General features: G+C 33.1%; 2 protein-coding genes across 2 annotated transcripts; one reads left to right on the top strand and one right to left on the bottom strand.

Annotated features, from left to right (window-relative positions):
- Window positions 1-276: 276 nt before the first annotated feature.
- LOC133174805 (uncharacterized) lies at window positions 277-3,425 on the bottom strand. Its single transcript, XM_061309902.1, has 4 exons — window positions 3,198-3,425; window positions 1,017-1,072; window positions 442-579; window positions 277-307 (listed from the first exon to the last, which is right to left on the bottom strand). The coding sequence occupies exons 1-4, from the start codon at window positions 3,423-3,425 to the stop codon at window positions 277-279; spliced, it is 453 nt and encodes a 150-aa protein (XP_061165886.1).
- Window positions 3,426-5,404: 1,979 nt separating this feature from the next.
- Window positions 5,405-14,797, top strand: LOC133174762 (uncharacterized). Its single transcript, XM_061309858.1, has 8 exons — window positions 5,405-5,657; window positions 5,848-7,163; window positions 7,285-7,740; window positions 8,456-8,611; window positions 9,172-9,243; window positions 12,345-12,551; window positions 13,614-13,775; window positions 14,429-14,797. Exons 1-8 carry the CDS (start codon window positions 5,437-5,439, stop codon window positions 14,566-14,568), a joined length of 2,730 nt encoding a protein of 909 aa, XP_061165842.1. The 5' UTR covers window positions 5,405-5,436; the 3' UTR covers window positions 14,569-14,797.
- The last annotated feature ends 844 nt before the right edge of the window (window positions 14,798-15,641 follow it).

Genomic DNA, 15,641 nt, shown 5'->3' with positions numbered 1-15,641 from the left:
ATTGCACAAAATTTGCTTCATGTGATCTGTAACATTATGGTCAAAGATTAAAATATAAAATCATTATGCTACAGTTCTGCAGCTTAGTAACAAGTGTAAGAGGTTTGATGGATATATCATGACTAGTTTCTCTAAGACCGAGATTTATACAATTACAATAAATAGTACAGTTGAAGGTCATTGGAAAGGTCATTGACTCAGGTAGATAATCCAAATATAAAAAACACTCTTCTGGAGCGGTTTTACTTCTGAAACGATAGGTAGGAAGTATTCATCTTAATCTTCATGATCATTGTTTACCTCCACCCTGAAATAAATTTCAGATGTATTAGAAAATTCTTGTTGATAGTGACGAAAAGCTAAACCATTTAATATGTATGTATGTGTTTTGCATTTTACAGAATTGAGAATGACTTCATGTACATGTATTAAAATACTTACAAGTCTGTGATTTGATTAGATGAAGTAATTGCCATCAGTGTTTTTCCAGGACAGAATTTCAGATTTGGAAAAATTCTTCGCAGAAGGGTGTCACTTATGTTGAATATGTTGTTTCCTACCATGATGGACAAATTGTCACTTAAAATAGAAAAAAGTGACTCTGATTAATGGGATTCTTTGTGTTATTTCTAATCTATTGTTATGCACTAATCTTCTGGACTATTAAAAAGGTAAAAATACTCTTTGCATTACACATTAAAAATTGTGGTTATATAATGAAGATTCTTTTGTACAATGAACCTATCAAATGAATTTATATTTAGAAAGATAAATTTTAATAGGTGAATAAGCAAGGAATTCCTATATCCATGAACATAAAATATGAAATATTGAAGCATAAAGATACATAACAGAAATTTATTTATCTTCCGCACAGAAGACTTAAACTGGTAATTTTTAAAAATATTTCTTACTATAAACTGTAGATATATAAGAAATTTTGTATAAAATGTAAAATTAATAGCATATTTAACTGAAATGACAGAGATGGAATAAATGAAAGTATATAAACATACTCATCAAAACATGCTGCCTCTATCTCGCCTTGTAAACTATCAAAGTCTTCCTTCAGCTGTTAAAATTTTTTATAAGAGATGGGAGAAATACTTCCATTGAATGTGAGGCCAAAAAAAAAATGTTTGTTTCCGGTTACCCGACCTACCCTATTTTTTTTCAGCCAAATTCCCGACCTTACAATTTTTTTTTTTCTGGAAAATTACAAGTTTTGGATGACTGTCTCTTTCTCTTATGTAATCGTAATCACTTGTTGACTGCAAGAAGTCTGTGTTCGTTGCTGTTTCATGTCATTAATATAATCATAAGATTATCCTTTTCAAATTAATTATAGAGGAAAATGTAACGAATTGTCTCCTGTAGAGCCGTTTTCACAGCTAAGTAAGCCTGAAAATGTCAGTAAGAATGAACATGGGGATTGTATTAAATTAGTGATGCAACATACATCTAGTATCTAATAAATGATGACCGATGTTTTGAAATTAAGTATTAAGTTATTTTCATGCCATTTAAGACACATAAATGCTATACTGAAAAGAAATACAGACATCACAACATTGTCAAAGAGCTTACTGTTTATACATGTATCACGGACGTAAATAGGTATGGGTCAGACTAATATCAGTAAACAAACAAAAATGTCATTAAATCATTATATTAATAACTTGACCGATATGGGTGTATTATGCAACAAAGTGAAGTGATTTAATAACATATGCCTAGTAAGGGAAATATATATAATTCATTTGTTACCGATCAAAAATATTTAAGAAAACAATTACTTTTCAGAAGGAAAATGTCTGCCCAACTTTTTTTGGGTAATAATTATATCTAAAAAACGTTGAACCACAATTACGGTTTGCTGCATATTGATTTTTTCTTTGGGTAGTTTGAATGAAAGGAGATGGGTGAACATGACGAGCGATAAGCCTATAGTGTGACAAACATGAAGATGAAAAATTAAATTTCAATTATATCAAAATTTTCCTTGATATTTCGTCTAACATAAAAATATACTTTATGTAAAATCTCTACAATTTGCAAAAATCCCGCAAAGATTGAAATTATTTGCCTGTGAAATATTAGACACACACAAAAACGGGCTAAAAGAGTCATTTTCTCATACTATAATACTATTTTTCGATATGAGTGGGTCTTCGTTCCACCTTTTTGAAAGTTAATCCTCAAAGTTTGCATAAAAATGTACATTTTTTAGTTACCAAAAATTTTTGAGCAATTACCCACTATACATTAAAAATATACTTTTATGACATAACATTCGCAGCTTCTCGAGAAATACTTGAAGTCCATTAAGTCAAGGGTCATATCACAAACATGATTTAAATGCCAAACTTCATCAGGACTTGTGTAGTCTAGTGGTTAGCGTGCTAGTCTCGAAAGAAAATGATACTCAGGATTTTTATTGCTAGGGTTCGAACCACACGAATACCACATTAATTTTTTTAATAAAAGAATAAATTTTGCCGAGAAAATTTCCTCAGAAAATTTTTTTTAATCATAATTTTATAAATTTCAATAAGGAGAACTTTACTCTAAATACTAAATTCACAAACTGAACATGATTTTTATATATCTGAAGCTATAGGCTTTCTGCACGCTATGTTCGCCCATCTCCTTTATTTACAAATTCAAATTATTTTTTTTATTAATAATTTCTGATTTTTTTAATGTTTTAAAATGGGGGGAAGTAAAAGTAGTTAATCATAGCTGTATCAAGCCACCCTTTATTTTTAAAACTTCTCCCTAATTTGCTTTCAGGGAGGGACGAAGAGTCCCTAAATTTTAGGCCTAGGTTAGACCTTGATTAAACCTAGCTATTTTTCATTCATCATGTTCAAGTTCATAATGTTCAATAGATATTTAATCTTCAATCCTCACCCTAATATTGTTAAAAAAAAACCCACAAAAAAACAACCTACCTACCTACCCTATTTAAAAATTCAATGTAATAGGAAACACACAATTTTTTTTGGCCTGAACTATGTTTCTTAAAAATTTGTTTAGAAATAAAATATTTCTTTTTCAAGTTTCTGTTGTTAAAAATTTGAAATAAGTAAAAAAAATTTAGGAAAGGGATATAATAAATGAATAATGAATGATTAATCAATAAAAATAATTAATGTATCAGTGCAAGTTTAGTAATATTTTGATCAATTTAAAACCTGAACTGCTGTTGATGGTGTTGAATTTAACGAGCAGCGCCCTGCATAATAATCTACTTTGACTGCTGTGACTGTAAGATGTGTTCCCCCTTCAAAAGGACTTAGAGACGTTTTGTTTCCCCAGAACTTGATTTCTATCTCTCCTGAGGCATCATTTAGAGTGACAATCTTTCTGCATGATTGCGTCGTTTCAATGAGTCTTGTTGACTGTTTAGAGGAGGAAAACATTTGTGATAAATACTTATCCTCACATTGTAAAATAATGAAACAATTCCCAAATAAAACTTTGATCATATACTGTGTCCTCCCTATCCTATTTCCAGTTCCCTGATTCGAACAAACTTAAGTTTTGACTTATAAGACATGGCTTTTCTGTTCATACAATTTTTTTTCAATAAATTTCCAAGTAAAGTTTTGTTGATAAGTAAAATTTTAATTTCTTCTTGTATGCTGCCCCATTTCAAGATTCATGATTAATTGAACAAATAGATATGTACACTTAATTGAGAAAATAAATATGTACACTATGTAATTAGGCTTTCGAATATGTTTTATCTCTCCTGGTGCAAGAGTACTTCAAAAGATACTTTAAATTTTCACCCATACTTAATTATCTCCCTTGAGACAGGGTGTGGTCCTTTATTTGATCAAACTTGAATGCACTTAATCTAATAATGCCTCTTGGCAAGTTTGGTTAAAATTGAGGTTGTGGTGGTGGAGTTGAAATTGTGAACGAGCTGAATTTTTACCAGAACAAGAAGCTCATATATTGCTCCCCTGAGCACTGTGGCCAGGAAGGACAAACATAAGTAATCAGAGATTACAGAGCTCACCTCAACGAATGTTGTCTTTAAGTAAGGCAAAGTCCCACACTAAACTAATAATCTAGTAGTGTGCATCCCTAGATGCAACATTTATGCAATTTTGGTATGATATGGCTTGCTGCTTGGGAATGGACTTATCTAAAAACTTAAATCTAGTCACTTATCCAGAAAATGCTTTAACCTGGTCAATCATCCAGAAAATGTAGGTCATTGTGGCATCACCTTACTCCCGGGGGTCATGATTTGAACAAATCTGAATGTATACTACCCGAGGAAAGGTCCATATAAATATGACCTATTATTGTTTTGTTTTTCTTGAGAAGAAGATTTTTTAAGTTTTTTCCCCTATATATATATATATATATATATATATATATATATATATATATATATATATATATATATATATATATATATATATATATATATATATATATATATATAATTTTCATTCTTAAAATACCACCGGTATGATAAATATCCATATTAGTTATAAACAGTGCATTTTGACATCTTTGACCCACAATAGCCATATTCGTATGAATCTACTAGTACACTTTTCTCACACGGTTCATGTACGAAAGTTGAACATTTCGCACTCGCTTCTTATACGCTCGGGAAGCGGTTTGCACGAAACGCTGCAAAGTTTACATGAAAAGGAAACGCTGCATGGTTAACACGAAACGTGCTACATGGTTTGCGCGAATTAAAAGTGCACAAAAGTTACCTGATTTAATTGGGTACCAGCACTTTTTAGGGTTTTTACATATTAAGTAAATTATATAAAATCCAGCACAATGAATAATTTACACTAGTTTATTTAGGATAATTTTAAGAATTATGATGCCAAACAGTGTATTCTCTCTCTTAACGCGCAGGGAGCAATATTTGTCTCTGATTGAATGGTGTGAGTTTTGGCCGAACATCAGAATACATGTATACGTTTTGATTTCTCGTACATTTTTACTGATGATTGCAAGAACTTGCGCTACGCAGATATATAAATGTTCATTGAATTAATTTAAATAATTTTAAATGTGTGTGTTCATTTATTTTACATTGTTTGTAGTACTTGTGCTCAAGTGGTGATTATAATAGCATTTGAGGGGAGAAATCTTGACGTTCAAAAAAAGTAAATAAAAATGAATTGTATTTAAGTATGTACGTTTAAAGTGATCTTGGATATATGCAACAATATCAGGCATAAGAACAAAATAGGTGGTATTTGAATAACACTGGTGCGTGATCCGCCAAGGCAATGAAAAAAGACCTGATAAAATATAGCAATAGTGTTATCTACTTGTGTGTGATAATGATTTATCTTCCGGGTCAGTCAAACCTGTTAAAAACAGATATTGTTTAAATCGAAACAAAACCGATTAACCAAAAAGAAAAATGATTTAAACGTTTTAGTCATGAATGGAATTGGTTCAATTCGAGTGTCAGGGGGATTCCCACTTTCGCTTTCCACTAGATGTATCTCATTGGAAATCGAAAGTTTAAAGCTTGAGTTTATTCTGTCCTGTAACTGGGTCCAGGAGGAGCTGGAGAGGGAGTTACGTGTGTTTTACGCCTGTGTGGAGTGGCCAGACACTACTGACACTGAACTCTACATCCGATGTACTGACCCCGCCAGGTACATCCGTACTGAGATAAGTTAAATTGTACACTTTCAATATAAGTCATTTTAATAAATCCTAATAGTATCAATTATATCATTCTTGTCTTTTGTAAACTAAATAAAAAAAATTGTTCATTAATAATAGAAAAAGAATTAACACGGTTGTTACTTGACCAATTTTTAGAAATCAGTCTTTATTTTACAGAGACATATTAAACTGGAAAAAAGATGTAGAAGGATGTTTTGAACACTTTGTTAATACAATATCTGTTAGTTCAACGCCCCTAGAGTCTCGTGAATATTCCCACATCTCACAACGACTGGAAAGTTTACAGAAGATCCGCATCAAATATGATGTAGACTCCAGGAAGGTGTATGTCGTTGGTGAACGTGACTTTGTCGAGAGAGCCATCATGGAAATAGAGAATTTATTAACAGCAGACTTATCTCAAGAAAAACAGAAAGTTATCAGGTTATCATGTTCCGAAGTTTTTCTTCTGGTGAATTCTGACATCGAGAAAGAAATCACAAAACAAGTGAAAAACATAAAGGTATCATTAAATTTGACAAAAAATGAAATTCAGTTGTTTGGAAGTGAAGAGGCCTTGCATTCCGCCTGTATGGTTATCTCCAGCGAACGATATGGCATCAAAGAGAGACTTGTAGGCAGCTTGTCTCCAGAAAAACGATATCTGATTGGACTAAGTAGTGCCAAAAGGATTCTGGGTCAAAAAATCAGGGCTTCAAATGCCCTGTGTTATATCGACACATCATCTGCTGATGCAGTCAAGTTATTTGCATTCACAGAAAATGACTTAAATAAATCCCAGAATCTTCTGGAAACAACAATTATTGTTAAATACATTGATCTCCAAGGCGATTTTGAAGGTTCAATAAGTCCATTGGAGTATAGTTCTATGTTTAGACAAACAGAGAGCAAGTTTGCCGGTCTTGTTAAAATTGAATACGTGCCGGTGGAGTTCGCGGTTCGGATTGTATGTGTGGTGGATCACATTGAAACAGTTATGAAGGAGGTTGAAATTATTCTCTCCAGGAGCCAAACTTTTGAAGTGGTAGACCTATACAGACCTTGTATATTTAGATATCTGTTAAAGACCAAGGCAGATGACATTAAAGCCCTTTCTCAGAAGAACGATGTTGTTTCTCTGACAAACTCCAAACTTTGTGCCCTCAGGGTTAAAGGCAAATATGATTCTGTTCTACATTTCAGAGATCAGGTTGCAGACGTTGTACAGTCTATCGCATGGAAACAACATCACGTGTCAATACCCTCAAAGTATAGACAAAGTTTTACTGATATATGTTTGGCATTAGAAACTCAGATTGATTGTAAAATGGACGTTGTCAACCTGAAATGTATCACAGACGTTCAAGCGATAGGTAGAAAGATAATTGTAATGGCAGGAAGTCTTAAATACGTTGAATGTGACGTCATGGTTGTTTATGCAAATAAAGAATATAAGCCAAATGGTAGACAATCAAAGCTGGTATATCAAGCAGGTACTACCTAACTATCCTATTGTATCTTACATTGATTTGAATAGTTTATATTCTGAAATAAATTTAGATCAAAATAAAAAAACTGTAATCTGAATGGATTTAAAATGTCCCTGAATTTTAGGTGGGAAGTTGATTTTGAAGGAATGCAGAGAGAACACATCAGAAGCCGGGGAGCCCGTGGATTGGACAGTGGTGTCAACGGGGGCCGGAAAGCTAAGGACCTGTATGTCTTTGTTACACATCATCACTCCAAAAGTAAGATCTCAAGTCCCACTAGAGTCTTTGAAGACAGTTTATCACCTCTGTCTAAGTACAATGGAGAAACAACGATTCCGGTCCATAGCTTTGTCCTGTGTTGATGGTGTTACAATGACTCAACAGGTGAAAGCCTTGGTTAGTGCAATCAATGAGTACTTTGAACGTTTCCCTGAGAGTGGAATAAGGACCATCATATTCTGTGACCATAGACAGTCTGCAAATTCTTTTCTGGATGAGTTCATGGCGTCCAGACCGTCCTGGTACTGTTTTCTCGAGAGTCATTTAAAACACAACGTTACTTCGTGTTCTATTAAACCAGGTTAATTAATTTTTTTAACTAGGATAAATATAGATTGCTTTTATAGAATAAAAGCATTAAATAGAATTTCCTTTTTACGAGTGTTTTCACACAATTTCGTTTATGCAATTTGGATTTTTACTGTTTCCTGGCTTTTTTTAATATGTCTCTATTTTTTTTTAAAAAAGATGCCTGTTACTTTTGACTGTTTCTCTTTGCTAAACAAGTGGTTTTCTTCCTTTATTATGAAAACCTTTTGTTTTGCAAACGTAACGCCCAGGTTGTCCCTTATGAATTAATTAACCTTCCTCGTTGTCAAAAACGTGCGTTTTGTTAACGTGTTTAGAAACCTTCACCTAGTAATATCAAAACTCATACGCAAAGTGGCCGAAAGAAGATAAGTATGAAAGAGCAGTTATTTTGAAGTTAAAAGTATACTAAGATTGGAATCAAATGGATTCACTTAGTATCTTATGAACCCTTTGCTCGATAGTCATCAAACTTTATACAGCGATGTGCTATAATAGAAAACTTTTTTTTTCAGAATCTTGTTTTATAAACGTTATTCTATTCAAAGACATTTAAAGCAAATATAAAACTAAAGTTTAAAAAAACCATAATCATATATGTGTATTAAATTAATATTTATTATTAATAATTACAAGTTTCCTGGATGCAATAAAATAACCCACAGACGCATGTATGATCTATAATTAGCACCCTCTTTAATTTACAGGTTGTGAGTGGAATAAGACTCCAAGTATAAATCAGTCCTCATCATTTACAGTCAAAATTGGACAAATTACTGTTCATGGAATGTTAGGGGACATAACTGATACCAGGGTGGACGCTATCGTTAACAGTTCTAACAAATTCCTGGACCTGACCAAAGGTTCGTGTGGCCCCTCATAAGAACAGAACACATGTTCAGAGTTACTCTCTCTCTCTCTCTCTCTCTCTCTCTATATATATATATATATACTGCATATATATATATCTGTGCAATATCATTAAATAATTGGAATCATTTTAATTCAAGACGTTAAAGAAGTTAATGTTTCACGCGTAATTTTTGACTTGTTTATTTTCAATTTAAATTCAATTCATCAATACTTTGATCAAATAGTCATTTGCAGGATGTAAATTCGTGGGTAAGGGTAACCTACGAAGTCAACGAACATTGGTTCCCCACGAATAAGGATGATTCCATAGTGTATCGTTATTGTAGCGTATATTTTTCTTCAAAAACATCTTAAGGGATGTGGTCTTATTTTCCAATAGGTGTATAGCGAAACATTGTAAAAACTGATGTGTACTCCAAATACATTGCACAATTTACATAACTGCTAAATTATACTGAAATAATTCCTTCGATTAACGTTTCTAGTTATGTTAACTGATATTTTTCTTACTCTTACCTCGATATTTTATCGAATCTTATACTATCATTAGGTGCGGTTTCTCAAAACATTTTAATCAAAGGTGGAACCTTACTGGAAGATGAGCTGAAATCAACAGAAAAATGTACGTATTTCTTTCCACTTCCTCAAATACCGATACTTTACCATTAAAAGACTTTGTATTATTCCTCCTTTAAAATTTATGCTTGTGTATAATTGTTATTGTCACAGAAAACGTTTTGATTTATGTTGTTCATAACCATATTTCGTTAAAATATTTGTTTTAATTTCAATTAAAAAAAGTTATATGTGCATCAAACATCAATAAAAAACGGGTTTGATATTAGATGTTTTAGGGGTTTCTATTTCGATTATGGATTTTAACTTATAGTGACATAATTTCTCCTTTTATTATTTCAGACAATGTCATTTTTTTTCTTTCTCCCTAACCAGAGAAAGGTCAATTATGCAATGATGAAATTTATTAGATTTTTTTGTTAAATTATTTCAAATTAAATCACCTTCTGGAACATCTGAATATATAAAAAGACATGTTACATAAATTGCTCAATTGTATCAAGTGACAAACAGTAGACATGCTCACTAGTCCAATTAAAAAATACAAATTATGAGAAGAACAACACGGACGTCTGAAAACAGAGGTGGGATCAGGTGCCATGGAGGAGTATCCACTTTCAACCCGTCTCACTCGCCGTGTGCCCCTAACCCTCAATTGGATAAAAACGAAAAATCTATTTTAAAGAAATACAGTACGAAAAAAAAGCCTAGCAATTTGTATGACAAACGTCAGTAAACATTCGATCGAACTGAAGATAGCATTTGCAAACAAGCTCATTATATCCATTATAGAATTTTTTTCGAAATGTTGACATTAGAAAAGATTGCTAATATCATTGTATCATCAATTCAATTGTCAGTAGCTTGCCTTAATTTAGAAATTGTTTGTACAAAGAATATGCTCTTGCGTACCAAATCAAATAGGAGATATAAACCCTATATATGTAAGTATCAATGGTTTATTGATACAAAAATAGGGGAAAACCACGACAGAAAAGTCAACATTTCGCAAATTCTACGGACAATGTAATGTTTGTATACACAATCTATCGTTATGTCAAATGTTGACTGACATATTTCAAGCATTGCAAGACCATTTTTGCCTATGAATTGCCAAAGGATTTTTCTGCTTATCCAATCATGACAAAGGCCATGCACACGGCGATTGTGAACGGTCGACAGGTTATGCTTACTCCTCCATAGCACGTGATTCCATCTCTGTTTTCAGAGGTTCGTGTTAGCCCTGCTCACAATCTGTATTGTATAATTAGACTTTTGAACATGATCACTGTTTAATATCTTCACATTTCATATAAGTTAATTATACAATTAACTATTTAAAAATCATTATCATCATTTGCAAGATGTATGATTCTATTTTCATCTTTAGGATGTACAATGAATTTTAACCATTTAAGGTTCCCTGTGTCACTTATGTGATCTATTGCTACCTGTTGTTTTTTTAGGGGGGGGGGGGGGTGTTGTTGTTGTCGTACGTCGTCCGTCGAGCGTCGCTCGTCGTGCAATAAAGTTAAACATTTTCAGCATCTTCTCAACAAATTTTTATACATAACATTAATTGGCGAAAGGAAACAAAACTTGAGAATTTCATCCCCCCCCCCGGGGGGGGGGGGCGGGGGAGGATTGGTATGGCAAAACCATCGAAATCAATGCAATCTTCATAATCTTGCTCTTCGCTCCTGTACATAATGCAATCAAACTGTTGGCTTTATTATAGTAAGTATTAAGCCCTCGACCACAATTATAAAAGATCATGGCCCCCGGGTCAAGACTTGTGATATTAGGGTTGGGCTATAATAATGAAATAGTGAAAATACATTAATATTTTGACAAATCTGCTACTCTGCCCTTGAGAATTATGCTAACAATCTAAATGTAAAATTATGATGAACAATTATGATTCCTCTTTAAAACTGTTAAATTCATGGTCCCTGGGTTAGGGGTTATGATGTTAGGTTTATTGATCTAATAGTGAGAATGTATTCATTCTTTGAAAATCTTCTTTGTTCCTGGGTATTATACAACCAAACTTGGTGCATGCTTTTGATGTGCAATGGTGCCTCTTCCAATTTGTGAAATTCTTGGTTCCTGGATTGAGGGTTCTGAAATTAGGGTGGGGCTTTATTACGATCATGTACTGAATCTTTTATTATTCTGCTTTATCCCTGATCGTCCAATTCCTCTTCTTTTTGAGCAATATATCTTCATCTATCAGTTTATTTTGTTATATTACATGAAATATATGGAGATAAAGAACAGTATTCAAGCTCCAAAGTTCATTCAAACAATAAAAATCAGGAGCAGAGCCAAACATGGACCTCTAAAACATCAGAGGTGGGATCATGTGCCATGGAGGAGTGAGCATTCCCTGCCCACCGGCCACCGGTCACACTCGCCGTGTGCTCCTTGTCATGATCGGGAAATAACGGAAAAAATCCGTCGACAATTCAGTGTTTAAATAATGGCCTAACAATTAGTATGAAAAACGCCAGTCAGCATTTGACTTAATGATAGATTGTACTTACTGAAAAGGGTCATTGTATTGACCATAGAATTTACGAAATGACGATTTTAAACGAGACTGTTGATATTCTTGTTTCATCAACTTGTTTGTCAATAACTACCTCCTTTTAGAAAAATCATGCATCGTTACAAAATTGCAAAAACTAATTTAAAAAATACCCAAATAAAATGGAGAGAAGCACAGAGAAGGTTGTGAACAACACGTCAATATGACTATTTAAAGAGGTTTTCCGTTTATCAGGAAATGGTACGCTATGCAATTCGTTTGTATTTTTTTTTCTATTTTGCTTTAAGAAATCACTCCATTTTTTCATCCATATTTAATTATATCAAAAACAATTTCATTCAAGCTAACCTTGCGAATTTTACATAGATTTCCCCTACTATGATTGAAACACCTACACTAGCATTCTATTTCAACTTTAATATATCGATTCAAATTTTCTAACTGTTGAAGTAGTTGATTTTGTTTTTCTACCATTCTATTTCAAATTTTAATACATTGATTAAAATTTTCTGACTGTGGAAGTAGTTGATTACATCGGTTTTTTTAGATTTACCTTAAACTTTAAATTGCATAATTGTAAATTACCACCATCTCAGGTCGGGAGGTCGATAAGCAGGGTTTGGCAGTGACTACATCCGGTGACCCTTCTCAGATCCCGTGTTTGTTTATATTCCACGTGGATGCAGTTTCCGTCAGCAGATCTTTTAAAGTGTCTGTTGCTTGGAAAAAGATGGTTCTGAAATGTTTACAAAAAGCAGAAGAAATGAAATTGTCAAGCCTAGCATTTCCAGCTCTAGGCACAGGTAAATTATTAATTACGAAATTAGACCGCAATGTCATCTGAATTTACTAAATATATTGTATATATGTTATAATTGCAAAATGGTTTGATATTCACCAGAAAAATATCAATACTAATGCATGTAATTTTTTTGGTTAAAATTTATATTTTTCCGGTGAATATCAAACCATTTCATCTACTTTAAGAGTCCATAGGCGTTTTATTTTATAGATCAGTATTGAATAATATGACATTGATGATTGATGGCTGCATGATGACAGCATTTTCATTAACGTACTACGTCACGGAAGTATAAAAGAATGTCCAGATTAAAAGTAATATTTCTGTGCGTTCCATTCGTGGTGAAAGACTAGCAAAAAACATTTTCCCCTTCAAAATGTTTAGATAACTATCAAGCTGCCCAGATTAAAAGTAATATTTCTGTGTGTTCCATTCGTAGTGAAAGACTAGTAAAAACATTTTTTCCCTTCAAAATGTTTAGATAACTATCAAGCAATGTTTATTATTTTTTCATTCCTGGTCAGAAAATCAGTAGTCCTTTTCACAAAAAATCTTAAGTTTTTGCGTAAGATTTTAACTTAAGAATCTCTTACGACAAATCTTAAGTGCGTTTCATGAACGCATTCGTAGCAGATTGAACTTAAGCGTTGCAATCGTTTGGTGTCGTTTGTGACGTCACAATCACCATTGCACGCGCACTGACCCTCCATGAATACAGTCTCAAACCCGGTGGATATGCGTTTGTATAGATTATATAGGGACTATAAATAGCGTATGTAATAACGCCTGGTAAAGAATAGTTACATCAATTTCATGAACGAACTTCCTTCGCAAAAAAAAAAAAAAAAAAAAAAAAAAAAAAGATTTAAAAATATCCAAAATAAAAATATAACCTACGTATTTTCCCTTTGTATTGTAAAACATCATTAGCCATCGAAATATTAGAGTGTACGTAAATAACTTAATTATCAAAACTCGTGCTATAAGCTACATAGGATATAAATAGTGTAACGTTATATAAGGACTATAAACAACCTATGTAATAAACCTTTTTTCACCACAGGGTCTTTACATGGAAATATAAGGACAACATCGCAGTTCATGTTGGAGGCTGTAGAAGAATTTGCCAAAAGAGGATCTATCCATCTAAACCAAGTCTATATCATCGTTTTGGATCAGTCTGTGTTGATGGAGTTACATGACACAATGCGTGATCGATACATTGGTATTCTATACACATCGGAATTATTAATAGTTACATGACGCTATGCATGATCAACACATCGGTATTCTATACACATCGGAGTTATTTTTAGTTACATCCGAATGATTAGTAGTTACATGATGCAATGGGTGAACGATACATTGGTATTTTATACACGTCGGAATTATTAGTAGTTACATGATGCATGAACGGTACATCGTTTTTCTATATACATCCGAATGATTTGTAGTTACATGATCAATGCGTGAACGATACATTGGTATTCTATACACATCGGAATTATTACTAGTTACATGATGCAATGCATGATCGATATATTGGTATTCTATACACATCGTAATTATTAGCAGTTACATTATGTAATGCACGATCGATACATTGGTATTCTATAAACATTAGAATTATTACATTTACACGTAACAAAACATCTATATAACATAACAATAACAGTACACTACATGTATTATTACGAAAAGTCTGAGATTTTATAAACTGGATTTACTAAGATTAGAGGCAATTGGGGATTTTTTTACTCTGTTGTATATTTTAAATATATCTGAGATACAGTTAAAATAAGGAATCTACAGTATACATGTAGTTTGAACTTAATAAGATATTCGCTGCAATAAAGTCAGTATATGTATTTTTTAAAGATAACATGAGGTTATGGCACCCTGAGTATGAAGAACAGATGACAGGTGATGTTCTGATTTGTGGAGAATCAAGGGAAGCAGTGAATAAAGCAGCACAAAGCATAAACACAACATTGTTTGCTATCCACACCAACACGTGACGTAGCATACAACTCATTAACGCAGCACCGTTCGTCATCCACATCAACATCTGACGTAGAATGGCGACATTCATAAGGATGTTTGACATAAGCTAACAAAAATCATGAACAAGAAAAATTGATCAGATTGAAGATAACAGTTCTAAGGGACAGGATTTTTTTTGCTGTATTTCCTATCGTTTCGTATTTAATATGTCTTATGACATCGAATACATTAGACCACTTTTTCAGTGTGGGTGGGTGGGGGGGGGGGGGGGGTTACGTTACAGTCATATTGATAATAAGCATTTATTAGTTATGGCAATGGCTATTAGTATGTTTCATAAAGATGAACAAGTTGTAATTCGTGTTTTGATAACAGAAGAAAAATACACGTGCATTAAAATACCTTATATTTATTTACTCTCAGTGGCAAATTTTTCTTATAATTTTTAAGGATTTTTTTAGTACATGTATGTGAGTTGTTATGTTTGATTTGATTGTCGATACAATGACATTGTCAGCAAATACAATCTATCATTAAGTCAAATGCTGACTGACATTTTTCATACTAATTGTTAGGCCATTATTTACACACTGAATTGTCGATGGATTTTTCCGTTATTTCCCGATGATGACAAGGAGCACATGGCGGGTGTGACCGGTCGCCAGGGGATGCTCACACCTCCATTACACCTGATCCCAACTCTGTTTTAGAGGTCCGTGTTTGCTCTGCTACTGATTTGTATTGTTTGAATGGACTTTCGTTCTTGAATAATGTTCGTTATCTCCATATATTTTATCATAAGTAGATTAATGTTTATATAAAATAACTAGATGATATATTATACACCTATTTACTGGCTATGAGGACAATAGCAAGTTTATCGTTCCCCAAGACAGCAACTATTTCCCGAGGCGCAGCCGAGGGAAATAGTTGCTGTCGAGGGGGACGATAAACTTGCTATTGTCCTCATAGTCAGTAAATAGGTGTTTTATTATACCGAAGCAGTCTTTACTTGTGTTACGTCACAATCTGGATAAAACCAGAAGAGTTCCGAGATGAAAAGCGAGGGAAACAGAATGCTGCAGGT

This window comes from Saccostrea echinata, unplaced genomic scaffold (genome assembly GCF_033153115.1).
Source record: "Saccostrea echinata isolate AGI-Se365-2 ecotype Australia unplaced genomic scaffold, CSIRO_AGI_Sech_v1 ptg000059l, whole genome shotgun sequence".
NCBI lineage: Eukaryota > Metazoa > Mollusca > Bivalvia > Ostreida > Ostreidae > Saccostrea > Saccostrea echinata.
The sequence above is the reverse complement of the archived record's forward strand: the minus strand, read 5'-3'. Positions and strand labels throughout refer to the sequence as shown.